The sequence below is a fragment of the Oncorhynchus nerka genome, linkage group LG22 (genome assembly GCF_034236695.1).
Source record: "Oncorhynchus nerka isolate Pitt River linkage group LG22, Oner_Uvic_2.0, whole genome shotgun sequence".
Classification (NCBI taxonomy): Eukaryota; Metazoa; Chordata; class Actinopteri; order Salmoniformes; family Salmonidae; genus Oncorhynchus; species Oncorhynchus nerka.
The window spans coordinates 103,877,116-103,897,772 of NC_088417.1; the positions used below are offsets into that span (position 1 = coordinate 103,877,116).

At 40.0% G+C, this 20,657-nt stretch overlaps 1 protein-coding gene across 1 annotated transcript in view; it reads left to right on the forward strand.

The window, feature by feature from the left end:
* Positions 1-825: 825 nt before the first annotated feature.
* LOC135563726 (glutamate receptor ionotropic, NMDA 3A-like) overlaps positions 826-20,657 on the forward strand; it is a 55,585-nt gene continuing 35,753 nt past the window's right edge. The window contains 1 exon segment of the mRNA XM_065006844.1: positions 826-1,588. Within this exon segment, the coding sequence (XP_064862916.1) occupies positions 833-1,588 (756 nt within the window). The 5' untranslated portion in view covers positions 826-832.

Genomic DNA, 20,657 nt, shown 5'->3' on the forward strand with positions numbered 1-20,657 from the left:
TGGCATCTGTAGCTTTGCTATCATATCCACTATAATTAGCCTTAATAGTGAAACATTTCGTTTTTACAAAGACCTTAAAAACTCTAGGAGAAAATAAACACACACACGAATGCAGAGTGTAATTTAATGTGTTTGGATCCTTGAAACATACTCATGATGAGGGAGAGTGACTGTAGTTTTTCTTTTTTCAGCTGCATGCCCGGAAATTACGGTTTCCATTTTTACCGTAAAGCGCATGGTCTCAGGGTTAAGAGCGCGGATATTCGGAGAGTGACGGAGGGACAGAGGAGAACGGAGAGAGACAGAGGAGAACGGAGAGAGACAGAGCAGAAAGGGAATACCAGATGTTTTTTTTCTCAATATCAAATAGATGATATTGCAATACATTTTGGGAAGTATATTTATTTTACAAACGGAAGTTGAGAGAGAACCTAACTATAAATCATGGATATAAATAATAACAAAACTATAGTCATGTGCAGTAGCTTGTGTCCATCATTCACAAATGTTTTTTTTTGACCTACATTGGGATGGATATGTGAAACCAAACGGAATACTCGATATGTTCTATAATTCGATTTTTTTATATATATAAAAAATGAAAAGCTTTGAACATGAAAAGCCGCATTTGTGGTTTAGATTTCTGTGTCTGTGCACGAGTTGTGTCCGCACTCGCGCCTGTTGGTGAAGAAGCGCACCACTTCTCCCCGTCCGGGATATTTATTAGAAGGGAGCGGATATCTAACTGGCGCTGCGCGGGGACATAACAGAGGGGCAGGGGAACGAGTGGAACTCAGTGTTTCGGTGTGGTTGGAAGGCTCTGGTCTGAGTAATGACGGGTCTCGGGATCTGGAGTACGTTCGGTCGGTTTGCGCGGCTTCCTTTTCTCGCACCATGCACGGTGCTGCTCTGCTTTCTGATTCCAGAATCTCTCTCCCACCCGCAGCCGTGTCAGATTCTCAAACGGATTGGACACACGGTGCGCGTCGGGGCTCTGCACCTACAGCCACGGCTCTTCAGTCACGATCCCACCTTCAGGGGCAAGACAGAATCCCTTGTCCCCGTGGATGAATGGGACACCGACGGAGGCTCGAGGGAGGCAGCGGAGAGACAGTTGGAAAAGATTACCAAAAGTGTTAATGACCACGGTTTACGCAGCCTAAGGACTAAAGGCGCGGGGAACAACCAACAAAGGGACAGGGGGTCAAAAAGTAAAAATATGTACAAACAGGTGGAGAGCAAGAGTCGTGTGTTTATGCCAAGAGATTCCATCATATTAGCCATGGAGACGTTAAACCGCATGGTCGGTTTGTTACCATATAATCTCTCACTGGAGTTGGTGATGGCTGTGGAAGCGGGGCTCGGGGAATTACCCGCTTTCTCCTTCTCATCTAACCCTACCCCTGTGTGTGAAGACCCCATGTCGTTTCTGCAGAGTGTTTGTCATACTGTTATAGTCCAAGGAGTTTCTGCTATGATGGCTTTCCCTCAGACCAGGGACGAGCTGGTGAAGTTGGAATTCATCGCGTCAGCGCTTCAGATTCCTGTCATCAGTGTTGTCCAGAACGAATTCAAACGGCAGAGTAAGGTAAAGCGACTATCTCTGTACAAACACAATACACCTGTGCATAAACACGAGTGTCAATGTTGTCTTACCTATTGCTGGTGCATGAACGGAACAGAGGGCTTGGAAACTAGATGCTAGAACAACTAAGAGTTGAGGAAGGAATGCTGTGTGTGTTCAGCATCACCGGGACAGCGCAGCCCGCTGCTTTAGGGATTTACAATAAAACCTAAATGTTGATATGTTTCTTTCCATGTCCCTCCTGTGTAAGGTAATGAGCTACATTCACAATCACACTCCATGAACAATCTGTCAACGAATATAACAATATCTGACTAAACAAACAATATCTGCATAAACAAATAAGGAAATTGTCAGTCGTTCGTTCAAATGAGCATAAATGGGTAGGCTATATTATTAGAAGATTAAATGATATGCTATACCCACAATTGTAAATTCGACCTATGTCTCTCAGGCGAAACATATCCTATAGAACATCCGCATAGCTCCACGTTGCGGCAGCAGCACATAGCACCACATCATCACATCTGGCGGCTATTGATGAAAACACTAATGAACGTCAACCCGTCAACAGGTGCATTTATCTCCAAAAGTCAATGTTCATTAAACAGATGGCGTAATTTCCTGTAATGTCTCATAAGTTATAATGTTACATGTGGGTGTACATGTCAAAGCAAACAACCGATCATCTGGTAAATCATATGAATAAACCTTCCCCTCCTCATCAGACACATGCACGAACGCACACGCACTCACACACACGCGCATGCACGCACAAGCACACACAGAGAGAGATACCTCACCTCGCTCCCCTTGTACCTCCCTCAGCATGAAATAACTAGAGACTAGAGAACTGTAAAATATGCCAAGTAGGCCTTTTGAGAGGTTGACTGTTGTAATACAAACCAATGCCAACTGAAATATACTTAAAAATATACTTAAAAATTAATTCATGCTTGATTTGTAAATGCAAGCTTTCCATTCACAATGCATTAGAGACGGACGTCGGAGCGGGAAAACAAGGTGATTAAAAAGGGAGGAATATAGAGTGAGTAAAGGAAATTACATTTATTCAACTGTTGAAGACGAACATTGGAATTAAAAACTGCTAATTTAGCGAAATTGATGAGGAAACATCAGTGGGTGAAGAACACTGAGGAAAATATTGCCGTGGCGGAACAGCACGTTGCAGTGGTTGAGGACCAAACCGAGTGACAATCAGGAGCCTTTTGACAAACGTAAAATGGCTGAAATTGTTGGAAACATTGGACAGTTTGATGGAAGTATTGAGCAGTGGCGCTCATACAGAACGGTCTGAACTGTGAATACATTTGATTTTATTATATATAATTTTTTTTTGCTACGCAACCTGCTACAGTCAAGACAGAACAGATGATAATACAACGTTTCACTTCGTAGTTTAGCCCAAATACTAGTCTGTCTGTAAAGGTGTAATAAAGAACAACGTTAAACTCACAGTGCTCTGGTAGTTAATACAGCAGCCAAGCATTGTCACTGATTCTCCCTCTTCCTGATTTCTTCTCTTGAACCTAAACATTTTAGCAATGACTAGTGGTTTTGGTGAACTGTGTCCTTACAGTATTTCCACAGTGCAGTAAAGTAGAGTACAGTAGAATAGGGCTCCAAGTGGCACAGTGGTAAAGGCACTGCATCTCGGTGCTAGAGGCATCACTACAGACCCCCGGTTTGATTCCAGGCTGTATCACATCCAGCTGTGATTTGGAGTCCCATAGGAGCGCCGCACAGTTGGCCCAGCCGTCGTCCAGGATTGGCCGGTGTAGGCCGTCATTGTAAGTAAGAATTTGTTCTTAACTGACTTAACTAGTTAAATAAAATAATAAAAAATGGTGTGTCCATTGAACTGGATGAGGAAGTCACACTGAATATACTGACCTGCTGGGGGGGCAGCACGGCTACTATGTCACTTCCTTACTATAGGGTAAGCCTATATGGAGATCGACACCAGAGTGCATTCGGAAACTATTCAGACCCCTTCCCTTTTTCCACATTTTGTTACGTTCTAACTTTATTCTATTTTTTTTCTTAATTTAAAACAAAAACATGTTTTTAGACATTTTTGCAAATGTATTAAAAATAAAAATCTGAAATGCCTTACATAATTATTCAGACCCTTTTGCTCTGAGACTCGAAAAGTGAGCTCCGGTGCATCCTGTTTCCATTGATCATCCGTGAGATGTTTCTACAACTTGATTGGAGTCCATCTGTGGTAAATTCAATTGATTGGACTTGACTTAGAAAGGCACACACTTGTCTATATAAGGTCCCACAGCTGACAGTGCATGTCAGAGCAAAAACCAAGCCATGAGGTCGAAGGCACAGAACTGGGGAAGGGTACCAAAAAATGTCTGCAGCATTGAAGGTCCCCAGGAACACAGTGGCCTCCATCATTCTAAAATGGAAGACGTTTGGAACTAACAACACTCTTCCTAGAGCTGGCCGCCCGGCCAAACTGAGCAATCAGGGGAAAAGGGCCTTGGTCAAGGAGGTGACCAAGAACACAATGGTCACTCTGACAGAGCTCCACATTTCCTCCATGGAGAAGGGAGAACCTTCCAGAAGGACATGTCGCCAGACAGAAGACACTACTCAGTAAAGCCCACATGACAGCCCGCTTGAACTCATTGGCCTGAATGTCATCGATCCCGATCGAACATCTCTGTGGAGACCATCCAACCTGACAGAGCTTGAGAGGATCTACAGAGAAAAATGGGAGAAACTCCCCAAATACAGATGTGCAAAGCTTGTAGCGTCATACCCAAGAAGACTCGAGCAGAGAGGAGCTGGAGCGGAGTGAGCTTTCTTTGCCCACTCCAAGTAGTGCTCACTTCACGAGCTCAGGGCATGCTCTATTTGTGTGCTCCTATATCCCCTTGCTTTAGCTACTGTCATGGGAGTTCACTAAATATTTTCATTAAAGAAACTGATAAAAACACATAGGTGCAAAATGAAGGTGACTTACAAAAGGTGAGGACTAAGAGCTAGAGAGGGAGTGCGGTGATGTAGTGTATACAACTAAAGAATCACTGTGGATATCTGAAAAGACACGTATCCTGAAAGCATGTGATGGTGTACTTACTATGTGCACATGCTAACAAAAAGGAACGAGGTAGGTAGCTAGCTAAGTGTGTCGTTGTAGCAAAGTATTTACAGAACAAAGAAATCCTATCACTTAAAAGTTTAGTTCATTTTCGTTCTATCATTTATACAATAGGCCTGACATATTACCTCTTTCAAGGAGCTTTCCATTTTGATTAGGTTATTATGCCTATAAACCTATATAAAGACAGTTAAACAAATCGGCATCCCTTCCTAGCCTGGCGAAAGTGGCCTAAAGGGTGTTATCCCCAATGGTGATGCAAGCGCAGAGAGGGTGTTCTTCACTGCTGGTCGGCTCTCCAGGGACCATCACATGAGCCTGAAGCCACAGACTCTGTCCCCAATGGTGATGCAAGCGCAGAGAGGGTGTTCTTCACTGCTGGTCGGCTCTCCAGGGACCATCACATGAGCCTGAAGCCACAGACTCTGCCCAAACTTCTGTTTCAAAAAATCTATTGACAACAAACTAAACAAAACAAATATGTATAGCATTTGTTGTTTATTTGTATTTAATTCTAAGTCACAGCCTATATGCACAACTTATATATAGTATAATGATTTAATAGAACAACAACAACAAATTAAATGATGAGCGCTTAATGTCCCTGCCAGCCAGGTGTATCACACTCACAAATGCTTCACAAGTTATTTATTTGTAAGCTATAGCCTTCAAATAATCTAAATAATATAGCCTAAATAATTAATTTTCTCTCTTAGTCTCCCTGTTTGTCTCCTGACCTATTTACAGTGTTTACATGCTGTTTAATACGACACTATTTGAAATGACGAGCGCTTCATACAGTCACCTCTTCATGTTGGTTATGAAAATACTTTTCATTTAAATCATATGGTTTGCTTTCAATACTGCAAACCAAGTAGTCACAAAAATAGATGGGTGTTGGTTAAATTGAGGTTTTGATGAATGGAGTTGCTTTTTTCCCTCCTGTAAGGACGTTGAGTGCTGGGGCGTACCCCGTGAGCGTACCCCGTGAGTGTACCCCGTGAGCGTACCCCGTGAGCGTACCCCGTGAGCGATGAGTGGGATTTCAGACCCCATACTCTGATCGACACAGGTGCAGCTGTATCTTGTGTCACACACAGTCTACAGAAAGACACTGAAACACCTTCCACTTCAGCCAGCATACTAGACATCGTGTTAATTAAAGACATCCACTTCATCCAGCATACTAGACATCGTGTTAAAGTCTTCCACTTCATCCAGCATACTAGACATCGTGTTAATTAAAGACTTCCACTTCATCCAGCATACTAGACATCGTGTTAAAGTCTTCCACTTCATCCAGCATACTAGACATCGTGTTAATTAAAGACTTCCACTTCATCCAGCATACTAGACATCGTGTTAATTAAAGTCTTCCACTTCATCCAGCATACTAGACATCGTGTTAATTAAAGTCTTCCACTTCATCCAGCATACCAGACATCGTGTTAATTAAAGACTTCCACTTCATCCAGCATACTAGACATCGTGTTAAAGACTTCAACTTCATCCAGCATACTAGACATCGTGTTAAAGACTTCCACTTCATCCAGCATACTAGACATCGTGTTAATTAAAGACTTCCACTTCATCCAGCATACTAGACATCGTGTTAATTAAAGTCTTCCACTTCATCCAGCATACTAGACATCGTGTTAAAGACTTCCACTTCATCCAGCATACTAGACATCGTGTTCATTAAAGACTTCCACTTCATCCAGCATACTAGACATCGTGTTAATTAAAGACTTCCACTTCATCCAGCATACTAGACATCGTGTTAATGAAAGAATTCCACTTCATCCAGCATACTAGACATCGTGTTAAAGATTTCCACTTCATCCAGCATACTAGACATCGTGTTAAAGACTTCCACTTCATCCAGCATACTAGACATCGTGTTAATTAAAGACTTCCACTTCAGCCAGCATACTAGACATCGTGTTAATTAAAGACTTCCACTTCATCCAGCATACTAGACATTGTGTTAATTAAAGACTTCCACTTCATCCAGCATACTAGACATCGTGTTAAAGACTTCCACTTCATCCAGCATACTAGACATCGTGTTAATTAAAGACTTCAACTTCATCCAGCATACTAGACATCGTGTTAAAGACTTCCACTTCATCCAGCATACTAGACATCGTGTTAAAGACTTCCACTTCATCCAGCATACTAGACATCGTGTTAATTAAAGACTTCCACTTCATCCAGCATACTAGACATCGTGTTAATTAAAGACTTCCACTTCATCCAGCATACTAGACATCGTGTTAATTAAAGACTTCCACTTCATCCAGCATACTAGACATCGTGTTAAAGAATTCCACTTCATCCAGCATACTAGACATCGTGTTAATTAAAGACTTCCACTTCATCCAGCATACTAGACATCGTGTTAAAGACTTCCACTTCATCCAGCATACTAGACATCGTGTTAAAGACTTCCACTTCATCCAGCATACTAGACATCGTGTTAAAGACTTCCACTTCATCCAGCATACTAGACATCGTGTTAATTAAAGACTTCCACTTCATCCAGCATACTAGACATCGTGTTAAAGACTTCCACTTCATCCAGCATACTAGACATCGTGTTAATTAAAGACTTCCACTTCATCCAGCATACTAGACATCGTGTTAAAGACTTCCACTTCATCCAGCATACTAGACATCATGTTAAAGACTTCCACTTCATCCAGCATACTAGACATCGTGTTAATTAAAGACTTCCACTTCATCCAGCATACTAGACATCGTGTTAAAGACTTCCACTTCATCCAGCATACTAGACATCGTGTTAATTAAAGACTTCCACTTCATCCAGCATACTAGACATCGTGTTAATTAAAGACTTCCACTTCATCCAGCATACTAGACATCGTGTTAAAGACTTCCACTTCATCCAGCATACTAGACATCGTGTTAATTAAAGACTTCCACTTCATCCAGCATACTAGACATCGTGTTAAAGACTTCCACTTCATCCCGCATACGAGACATCGTGTTCATTAAAGACTTCCACTTCATCCAGCATACTAGACATCGTGTTAAAGACTTCCACTTCATCCAGCATACTAGACATCGTGTTAAAGACTTCCACTTCAGCCAGCATACTAGACATCGTGTTAAAGACTTCCACTTCATCCAGCATACTAGACATCGTGATAAAGACTTCCACTTCAGCCAGCATACTAGACATCGTGTTAAAGACTTCCACTTCAGCCAGCATACTAGACATCGTGTTAATTAAAGACTTCCACTTCATCCAGCATACTAGACATCGTGTTAAAGTCTTCCACTTCATCCAGCATACTAGACATCGTGTTAAAGTCTTCCACTTCATCCAGCATACTAGACATCGTGTTAATTAAAGTCTTCCACTTCATCCAGCATACTAGACATCGTGTTAATTAAAGTCTTCCACTTCATCCAGCATACTAGACATCGTGTTAATTAAAGCCTTCCACTTCATCCAGCATACTAGACATCGTGTTAAAGACTTACACTTCATCCAGCATACTAGACATCGTGTTCAAGACTTCCACTTCATCCAGCATACTAGACATCGTGTTAAAGTCTTCCACTTCATCCAGCATACTAGACATCGTGTTAAAGTCTTCCACTTCATCCAGCATACTAGACATCGTGTTAAAGACTTCCACTTCATCCAGCATACTAGACATCGTGTTAAAGACGTCCACTTCATCCAGCATACTAGACATCGTGTTAATTAAAGACTTCCACTACATCCAGCATACTAGACATTGTGTTAATTAAAGACTTCCACTTCATCCAGCATACTAGACATCGTGTTAAAGACTTCCACTTCATCCAGCATACTAGACATCGTGTTAATTAAAGACTTCAACTTCATCCAGCATACTAGACATCATGTTAAAGACTTCCACTTCATCCAGCATACTAGACATCGTGTTAAAGACTTCCACTTCATCCAGCATACTAGACATCGTGTTAATTAAAGACTTCCACTTCATCCAGCATACTAGACATCGTGTTAATTAAAGACTTCCACTTCATCCAGCATACTAGACATCGTGTTAATTAAAGACTTCCACTTCATCCAGCATACTAGACATCGTGTTAAAGAATTCCACTTCATCCAGCATACTAGACATCGTGTTAATTAAAGACTTCCACTTCATCCAGCATACTAGACATCGTGTTAAAGACTTCCACTTCATCCAGCATACTAGACATCGTGTTAAAGACTTCCACTTCATCCAGCATACTAGACATCGTGTTAAAGACTTCCACTTCATCCAGCATACTAGACATCGTGTTAAAGACTTCCACTTCATCCAGCATACTAGACATCGTGTTAATTAAAGACTTCCACTTCATCCAGCATACTAGACATCGTGTTAAAGACTTCCACTTCATCCAGCATACTAGACATCGTGTTAATTAAAGACTTCCACTTCATCCAGCATACTAGACATCGTGTTAAAGACTTCCACTTCATCCAGCATACTAGACATCATGTTAAAGACTTCCACTTCATCCAGCATACTAGACATCGTGTTAATTAAAGACTTCCACTTCATCCAGCATACTAGACATCGTGTTAAAGACTTCCACTTCATCCAGCATACTAGACATCGTATTAATTAAAGACTTCCACTTCATCCAGCATACTAGACATCGTGTTAATTAAAGACTTCCACTTCATCCAGCATACTAGACATCGTGTTAAAGACTTCCACTTCATCCAGCATACTAGACATCGTGTTAATTAAAGACTTCCACTTCATCCAGCATACTAGACATCGTGTTAAAGACTTCCACTTCATCCAGCATACTAGACATCGTGTTCATTAAAGACTTCCACTTCATCCAGCATACTAGACATCGTGTTAAAGACTTCCACTTCATCCAGCATACTAGACATCGTGTTAAAGACTTCCACTTCAGCCAGCATACTAGACATCGTGTTAAAGACTTCCACTTCATCCAGCATACTAGACATCGTGATAAAGACTTCCACTTCAGCCAGCATACTAGACATCGTGTTAAAGACTTCCACTTCAGCCAGCATACTAGACATCGTGTTAATTAAAGACTTCCACTTCATCCAGCATACCAGACATCGTGTTAAAGTCTTCCACTTCATCCAGCATACTAGACATCGTGTTAAAGTCTTCCACTTCATCCAGCATACTAGACATCGTGTTAATTAAAGTCTTCCACTTCATCCAGCATACTAGACATCGTGTTAATTAAAGTCTTCCACTTCATCCAGCATACTAGACATCGTGTTAAAGACTTCCACTTCATCCAGCATACTAGACATCATGTTAAAGACTTCCACTTCATCCAGCATACTAGACATCGTGTTAATTAAAGACTTCCACTTCATCCAGCATACTAGACATCGTGTTAAAGACTTCCACTTCATCCAGCATACTAGACATCGTGTTAATTAAAGACTTCCACTTCATCCAGCATACTAGACATCGTGTTAATTAAAGACTTCCACTTCATCCAGCATACTAGACATCGTGTTAAAGACTTCCACTTCATCCAGCATACTAGACATCGTGTTAATTAAAGACTTCCACTTCATCCAGCATACTAGACATCGTGTTAAAGACTTCCACTTCATCCCGCATACTAGACATCGTGTTCATTAAAGACTTCCACTTCATCCAGCATACTAGACATCGTGTTAAAGACTTCCACTTCATCCAGCATACTAGACATCGTGTTAAAGACTTCCACTTCAGCCAGCATACTAGACATCGTGTTAAAGACTTCCACTTCATCCAGCATACTAGACATCGTGATAAAGACTTCCACTTCAGCCAGCATACTAGACATCGTGTTAAAGACTTCCACTTCAGCCAGCATACTAGACATCGTGTTAATTAAAGACTTCCACTTCATCCAGCATACTAGACATCGTGTTAAAGTCTTCCACTTCATCCAGCATACTAGACATCGTGTTAAAGTCTTCCACTTCATCCAGCATACTAGACATCGTGTTAATTAAAGTCTTCCACTTCATCCAGCATACTAGACATTGTGTTAATTAAAGTCTTCCACTTCATCCAGCATACTAGACATCGTGTTAATTAAAGCCTTCCACTTCATCCAGCATACTAGACATCGTGTTAAAGACTTCAACTTCATCCAGCATACTAGACATCGTGTTAATTAAAGACTTCCACTTCATCCAGCATACTAGACATCGTGTTAAAGACTTACACTTCATCCAGCATACTAGACATCGTGTTCAAGACTTCCACTTCATCCAGCATACTAGACATCGTGTTAAAGTCTTCCACTTCATCCAGCATACTAGACATCGTGTTAAAGTCTTCCACTTCATCCAGCATACTAGACATCGTGTTAATTAAAGTCTTCCACTTCATCCAGCATACTAGACATCGTGTTAATTAAAGTCTTCCACTTCATCCAGCATACTAGACATCGTGTTAATTAAAGCCTTCCACTTCATCCAGCATACTAGACATCGTGTTAAAGACTTCAACTTCATCCAGCATACTAGACATCGTGTTAATTAAAGTCTTCCACTTCATCCAGCATACTAGACATCGTGTTAAAGACTTCAACTTCATCCAGCATACTAGACATCGTGTTAATTAAAGACTTCCACTTCATCCAGCATACTAGACATCGTGTTAATTAAAGACTTCCACTTCATCCAGCATACTAGACATCGTGTTAAAGACTTCCACTTCATCCCGCATACTAGACATCGTGTTAAAGACTTCCACTTCATCCAGCATACTAGACATCGTGTTAAAGACTTCCACTTCAGCCAGCATACTAGACATCGTGTTAAAGACTTCCACTTCAGCCAGCATACTATACATCGTGTTAAAGACTTCCACTTCAGCCAGCATACTAGACATCGTGTTAAAGACTTCCACTTCAGCCAGCATACTAGACATCGTGTTAATTAAAGACTTCCACTTCATCCAGCATACTAGACATCGTGTTAAAGACTTCCACTTCATCCAGCATACTAGACATCGCCTTAAAGACTTCCACTTCAGCCAGCATACTAGACATCGTGTTAATTAAAGACTTCCACTTCATCCAGCATACTAGACACCGTGTTAAAGACTTCCACTTCATCCCGCATACTAGACATCGTGTTAAAGACTTCCACTTCATCCAGCATACTAGACATTGTGTTAAAGACTTCCACTTCATCCAGCATACTAGACATCGTGTTAAAGACTTCCACTTCAGCCAGCATACTAGACATCGTGTTATTAAAGACTTCCACTTCATCCAGCATACTAGACATCGTGTTAAAGACGTCCACTTCATCCAGCATACTAGACATCGTGTTAAAGTCTTCCACTTCATCCAGCATACTAGACATCGTGTTAATTAAAGACTTACACAGGTGAATCTGTCACTGTGAAAGAGTGATCACTGATGTCACAGTTCAGTTAAACAGACAAACTGAACAGCTGACACTATACGTTGTGAAAGGAGACTATCCATCACTACTGTGGCATTCGTGGCTGGAGACATTCACACTGGGCTGGCCATCGTTGCATACAACATCACATGGAGACTATCAATCACTACTGTGGCATTCGTGGCTGGAGACATTCACACTGGGCTGGCCATCGTTGCATACAACATCACATGGAGACTATCCATCACTACTGTGGCATTCGTGGCTGGAGACAATCACACTGGGCTGGCCATCGTTGCATACAACATCACATGGAGACTATCCATCACTACTGTGGCATTCGTGGCTGGAGACAATCACACTGGGCTGGCCATCGTTGCATACAACATCACATGGAGACTATCCATCACTACTGTGGCCACATTCACTACTGGGCTGGGCATACAACATCACATGGAGACTATCAATCACTACTGTGGCATTCGTGGCTGGAGACATTCACACTGGGCTGGCCATCGTTGCATACAACATCACATGGAGACTATCCATCACTACTGTGGCATTCGTGGCTGGAGACAATCACACTGGGCTGGCCATCGTTGCATACAACATCACATGGAGACTATCCATCACTACTGTGGCATTCGTGGCTGGAGACAATCACACTGGGCTGGCCATCGTTGCATACAACATCACATGGAGACTATCCATCACTACTGTGGCATTCGTGGCTGGAGACATTCACACTGGGCTGGCCATCGTTGCATACAACATCACATGGAGACTATCCATCACTACTGTGGCATTCGTGGCTGGAGACAATCACACTGGGCTGGCCATCGTTGCATACAACATCACATGGAGACTGTCCATCACTACTGTGGCATTCGTGGCTGGAGACAATCACACTGGGCTGGCCATCGTTGCATACAACATCACATGGAGACTAAGGCTGTAACCGTCATCTTAAAGAAACATGGAGGATTATGTATTGGAGAACATGAAAGACATTTCAGTGAAGCTTAGCATTAAGCCTGACAGCAAACTAACATTTCTGAAAGGACAACCCTGTAACTTATGCTATCAGACCAAAAGTTGAGGCTGACTTGGACACTTTAGTCAAGAACAAAGTACTAGGAGCCAGTCAGCTTGAGTGGATGGGCTATAACCATCGTACCAGTCCTTAACTTCTTGCGTCGAGCCATCCCGGATCCGTTATCGTGACTACAGCCTCAAGCTCATTACCATAACGCAACGTTAACTATTCATGAAAATCGCAAATGAAATGAAATTAATCTATTTGCTCTCAAGCTTAGCCTTTTGTTAACAACACTGTCATCTCAGATTTTCAAAATATGCTTCTCAACCATTGCAAAACAATCATTTTCGTAACAGTATTGATAGCTAGCGTAGCATTTAGCGTAGCTTTTAGCGTTAGCATTCAGCAGGCAACATTTTCACAAAAACCAGAAAAGCATTCAAATAAAATCATTTACCTTAGAAGAACATCGGATGTTTTCAATGAGGAGACTCTCAGATAGCAAATGTTCAGTTTTTCCTGAAAGATTATTTGTTTAGGACAAATCGCTCCGTTGTCTGCGTCACGTTTAGCTACGAAAAAAACCTGTATCCAGGATTGTGTAAATCTATCCGCAAGCTCATTAGCATAACACAACAACGTTAACTATTCATGAAAATCGCAAATGAAATGAAATTAATCTATTTGCTCTCAAGCTTAGCCTTTTTAACAACACTGTCATCTCAGATTTTCAAAATATGCTTTTGAACCATAGCTAAACAAGCATTTGTGTAACAGTATTGATAGCCTAGCATAGGATTATGCCTGTCTTTCAGCATGCAACATTTTCACAAAAACCAGAAAAGGATTCAAATAAAATAATGTACCTTTGAAGAACTTCAGATGTTTTCAATGAGGAGACTCTCAGTTAGATAGCAAATGTTCCGTTTTTACAAAAAATATTATTTGTGTCGACTAATCGCTCCGCTTTGTTCATCACGTTTTGGTAATAAAAAAATAAATAATAATAAAATAAAAATTAAGTCATTAAAACGCGAACTTTTTTCCAAATTAACTCCATAATATCGACAGAAACATGGCAAACCGATGTTTAGAATCAATCCTCAAGGTGTTTTTCACATATCTATCGACGATAAAATCCTTCGTGGCAGTTGACTTTCTCCTCTGAAGAAATGGAACGCGCATGGACCTACAGATTACGCAATAATTTCGACACAGGACACCGGGCGGGACACCAGGTAAATGTAGTCTCTTATGGTCAATCTTCCAATGATATGCCTACAAACACGTCACAATGCTGCAGACACCTTGGAGAAACGACACAAAGGGCAGGCTCATTCCTGGCGCATTGACAGCCATATAAGGAGACATTGGAACACAGCGCCTTCAGAATCTGGGGCATTTCCAGTATGAAACTTCATCTTGTTTTTCGCCTGTAGCATTAGTTCTGGGGCACTCACTGATAATATATTTGCAGTTTTGGAAACGTCAGAGTTTTGTCTTTCCAAGGCTGTCAATTCCATGCATAGTCGAGCATCTTTTCGTGACAAAATATTGCGCTTAAAACGGGCACGTCTTTTTATCCAATAATGACATGGCGCCCCCATAGGTTGAAGAGGTTAAGAACACAGCCATGAATAAAGAGTGGACACATCCTATGAGAGCAACTTCTCCTAACCATCCAGGAACAGTTTGGTGATGAACAATGCCTTTTCCAGCATGATGGAGCACCTTGCCATAAGGCAAAAGTGATAACTAAGTGGCTCGGGGAACAAAACATTGATATTTTGGGTCCATGGCCAGGAAACTCCCCAGACATTAATCCCATTGAGAACTTGTGGACAATCCTCAAGAGGCGGGCGGACACAAAAAAAACACATAAATTCTGACAAACTCCAAACATTGATTATGCAAGAATGGGCTGCCATCAGTGTGGCCCAGAAGTTAATTGACAGCATGCCAGGGTGGATTGCAGAGGTCTTGAAAAAGCAGGGTCAACACTACAAATATTGACTCTTTGCATCAACTTCATGTAATTGTCAATAAAAGCATTTGACACTTATGAAATGTTGTAATTATACCTAAGTATTCCATAGTAACATCTGACAAAAATATATAAAGACACTGAAGCAGCAAACTTTGTGAAAATGTATATTTGTGTCATTCTCAAAACTTTTGGCCACGACTGTACATTATCCTAGTGGTGTTGGAAGACACAATGTAAGTAACCTAATGTTTGTGTGCCTTTCTGCCCTGAATGCCTCTGCTGATCCTACAGCTATTGTATGTATGCAATAACCATGAGCCTATGAACCAGATTTATACTGTTAGCACTGAGGTGATGTGCCCTGGTAGGAAGTCCATCGTGTGTAGCTCACCCTGCACGAAAATAAATAACTAGACCATGTCTACCTCTGCTAAGCTTCCCCAGCATCAAAGAAAAGTGTTAAAAATCACCCACGTTAATATATTTAGCCTAAGAAACAAGGTTCATGAAATCAGTCATTTGCTACTAACAGATTACATTTATATTCTGACAATCTCTGAAACTCACTTAGTTAATACCTTTGATGATACAGTGGTAGCAACATATGGTTATAAGACCTACTGAAAATACAGGAATGCCAACGGCTGAGGTGTGGCTGTTAATATGCAGAACGCATTCCTGTAAAGCTTAGAGAGGATCTCATGTTAAATACTGTTGTAGTAATATGACTACAGGTTCATCTGCCTCACCTAAATCTCATTCTGGTGGGAAGCTGCTATATATCATCAAGAGTCCTATGGATCCCTATTCCCGATATAGTGCACTATATATCATCAGCTTGGACACATCATCGACGACATATACCTTCACAAGGCTCCATCTAAGGTAATGGCTATCTTGGATGCCCCAGCCCCTGAGAATGTGAGTCAATTAAATTATTTCCTGGGGTTGCGGATTTATACGGACACTTAATTCCGAGATTAGCAGTGAAGCTGAAGCCACTGCATCAGTTGCTTTGTCAGGACAAATCATGGAAATGGACAAAACAAAGCATTTGTGAAAACCACTTGAAATCTAAGGCACTGACATACTTCGACCTGTCAGTGCACAACTAGCTTGACATGCTAGTCCCTACGGTGTGGGAACAGTTTTGCCTTCTGGTGAAAAGAAGCAGATCGCTATCGCATCGGACATTGAACAAAGCAGAAATGAACTACTTACAGATAGAACGAGGAGGCCTAGTCATTGTTTTTTTGGATAAGTTTCACCACACTCTGTACAGGAGGACGTTTACCCTTACAGATCATCATACTAGGATTCCAGCAGAATGCAAAGGTGGCTTTGTTGTTGTCAGCACACAACTACAACATCAAGTACCACAAGTCAGAACGGCAATGCAACGCCTGTGGTCAAACCGTCTTCTACTTCAGACAAATGTGGAGAAACACCAGAAAAAAACCCGGTGTTATCTGAAGTGATGGACATCAACGCAGGAGATGCTCAGAAGCTGAAACCTTGCCTTTTCAAGAGAACTGAAAAGTTGTCTTCTGTGGGGGAGGAGAGTTATCACTCTGGCCTTCGGTGAGGAAACCAGTGTTGAAACTGCTGCACTCAGGTCAAAGCTACTTCTGGTGGCCTGGATTGGATGGAAGCATTGAGGAGAAAGCAAAAATATGTTCCTCATGTCAGAAGGTTTGCAATGAAACTCAACTTGCACCTCTTCATCCGTGGGATTGACCAGCGGAGGCGTGGCAACACATACACATTGACTTCACAGGTACATTTGAAGACCGACTGTTTCTCGTGGTCATTGATCCTCATAACAAGTGGCCATCATGAGGTCTACTACTGCAGATGTCTACCTTCCTACAGGTGAATAGCATACAACACTTCAGGTCCTCAGGTCCTATCATCAACGGGCCGGCCGGAGAGGTTTGTACAGACCATGAAACCAATGCTTGCACAAATTTGAACACACAAAATCTTTGCTCATGAAAAATCTTGTAAATTGCGTTTCAGGGTCAAGGGACACTGCACCAATGCTTGCTCAGTTGGTATTTTATTAGGATCCCCATTAGCTGGCTCAGTTGGTATTTTAATCCCCATTAGCTGTTTATTTATTTCTGCCATCCAGAACACAGTTGGTATTTTATTAGGATCCCCATTAGCTGTTTATTTATTTCATGTGGCTCAGTTGGTATTTTATTAGGATCCCCATTAGCTGTTTATTTAAAATTAGCTGTTTATTTATTTCATGTGGCTTAAGTTGCTATTTTATTAGGATCCCATTAGCTGTTTATTTATTTCATGTGGCTCAGTTGGTATTTTATTCAGGTTAGCTGTTTTTATTTAGTTGGTATTTTATTAGGATCCCCATTCTGTTTATTTAAGCTGTTTATTTATTTCATGTGGCTTAAGTTGGTAATTAGGATCCCCATTAGCTGTTTATTTATTTCATGTGGCTCAGTTGGTATTTTATTAGGATCCCCATTAGCTGTTTATTTATTTCATGTGGCTCAGTTGGTATTTTATTAGGATCCCCATTAGCTGTTTATTTATTTCATGTGGCTTAAGTTGGTATTTTATTAGGATCCCCATTAGCTGTTTATTTATTTCATGTGGCTTAAGTTGGTATTTTATTAGGATCCCCATTAGCTGTTTATTTATTTCATGTGGCTTAAGTTGGTATTTTATTAGGATCCCCATTAGCTGTTTATTTATTTCATGTGGCTCAGTTGGTATTTTATTAGGATCCCCATTAGCTGTTTATTTATTTCATGTGGCTTAAGTTGGTATTTTATTAGGATCCCCATTAGCTGTTTATTTATTTCATGTGGCTTAAGTTGGTATTTTATTAGATCCCCATTAGCTGTTTATTTATTTCATGGCTTAAGTTGGTATTTTATTAGGATCCCCATTAGCTGTTTATTTATTTCATGTGGCTTAAGTTGGTATTTTATTAGGATCCCCATTAGCTGTTTATTTATTTCATGTGGCTTCAGTTGGTATTTTATTAGGATCCCCATTAGCTGTTTATTTATTTCATGTGGCTTAAGTTGGTATTTTATTAGGATCCCCATTAGCTGTTTATTTATTTCATGTGGCTTAAGTTGGTATTTTATTAGGATCCCCATTAGCTGTTTATTTATTTCATGTGGCTTAAGTTGGTATTTTATTAGGATCCCCATTAGCTGTTTATTTATTTCATGTGGCTTAAGTTGGTATTTTATTAGGATGCTTAAGTTGGTATTTTATTAGGATCCCCATTAGCTGTTTATTTATTTCATGTGGCTTAAGTTGGTATTTTATTAGATCCCCATTAGCTGTTTATTTATTTCATGTGGCTTAAGTTGGTATTTTATTAGGATCCCCATTAGCTGTTTATTTATTTCATGTGGCTTAAGTTGGTATTTTATTAGGATCCCCATTAGCTGTTTATTTATTTCATGTGGCTTAAGTTGGTATTTTATTAGGATCCCCATTAGCTGTTTATTTATTTCATGTGGCTTAAGTTGGTATTTTATTTATTTTATTAGATCCCCATTGTGTTTATTTATTTATTTTATTATTAGGATCCCCATTAGCTGTTTATTTATTTCATGTGGCTTAAGTTGGTATTTTATTAGGATCCCCATTAGCTGTTTATTTATTTCATGTGGCTTAAGTTGGTATTTTATTAGGATCCCCATTAGCTGTTTATTTATTTCATGTGGCTTAAGTTGGTATTTTATTAGGATCCCCATTAGCTGTTTATTTATTTCATGTGGCTTAAGTTGGTATTTTATTAGGATCCCCATTAGCTGTTTATTTATTTCATGTGGCTTAAGTTGGTATTTTATTAGGATCCCCATTAGCTGTTTATTTATTTCATTGGCTTAAGTTGGTATTTTATTAGGATCCCCATTAGCTGTTTATTTATTTCATGTGGCTTAAGTTGGTATTTTATTAGGATCCCCATTAGCTGTTTATTTATTTCATGTGGCTTAAGTTGGTATTTTATTAGGATCCCCATTAGCTGTTTATTTATTTCATGTGGCTTAAGTTGGTATTTTATTAGGATCCCCATTAGCTGTTTATTTATTTCATGTGGCTTAAGTTGGTATTTTATTAGGATCCCCATTAGCTGTTTATTTATTTGGCAGTTGGTATTTTATTAGGATCCCCATTAGCTGTTTATTTATTTCATGTGGCTTAAGTTGGTATTTTATTAGGATCCCCATTAGCTGTTTATTTATTTATGTGGCTTAAGTTGGTATTTTATTAGGATCCCCATTAGCTGTTTATTTATTTCATGTGGCTTAAGTTGGTATTTTATTAGGATCCCCATTAGCTGTTTATTTATTTCATGTGGCTTAAGTTGGTATTTTATTAGGATCCCCATTAGCTGTTTATTTATTTCATTTAAGTTGGTATTTTATTGGCTTAAGTTGGTATTTTATTAGGATCCCCATTAGCTGTTTATTTATTTCATGTGGCTTAAGTTGGTATTTTATTAGGATCCCCATTAGCTGTTTATTTATTTCATGTGGCTTAAGTTGGTATTTTATTAGGATCCCCATTAGCTGTTTATTTATTTCATGTGGCTTAAGTTGGTATTTTATTAGGATCCCCATTAGCTGTTTATTTATTTATTTATTTCATAGCTGTTTATTTAAGCTTAAGTTGGTATTTTATTAGATCCCCATTAGCTGTTTATTTATTTCATGTGGCTTAAGTTGGTATTTTATTAGGATCCCCATTAGCTGTTTATTTATTTCATGTGGCTTATTAGTTGGTTTATTTATTTATTAGGATCCCCATTAGCTGTTTATTTATTTCATGTGTTTATTTATTTCATGTGGCTCAGTTGGTATTTTATTAGGATCCCCATTAGCTGTTTATTTATTTCATGTGGCTCAGTTGGTATTTTATTAGGATCCCCATTAGCTGTTTATTTATTTCATGGTAGTTGGTATTTTATTAGGCTCAGTTGGTATTTTTTTATTAGGATCCCCATTAGCTGTTTATTTATTTCATGTGGCTTAAGTTGGTATTTTATTAGGATCCCCATTAGCTGTTTATTTATTTCATGTGGCTCAGTTGGTATTTTATTAGGATCCCCATTAGCTGTTTATTTATTTCATGTGGCTTAAGTTGGTATTTTATTAGGATCCCCATTAGCTGTTTCAAAAGTAGCAACTACTCTTCCTGGAGTCACACACAAAACATAACATATTAAATAATACAGAGCATTAATAAACAACAGCTCAAGGACAGAACTACATACATTACAATTTATCAATACATATCAATACATACACACAAACTACCTAGGTCAAATAGGGGAGAGGCGTTGTGCCGTGAGGTGTTGCATGCAGTGATGGCTCTATGTAATACTGTACGATTTCTTGAATTTGTTCTGGATTTGGGGACTGTGAAAAGACCCCTGGTGGCTTGTCTGGTGGGGTAAGGTGTGTGTCAGAGCTGTGTGTAAGTTGACTATGC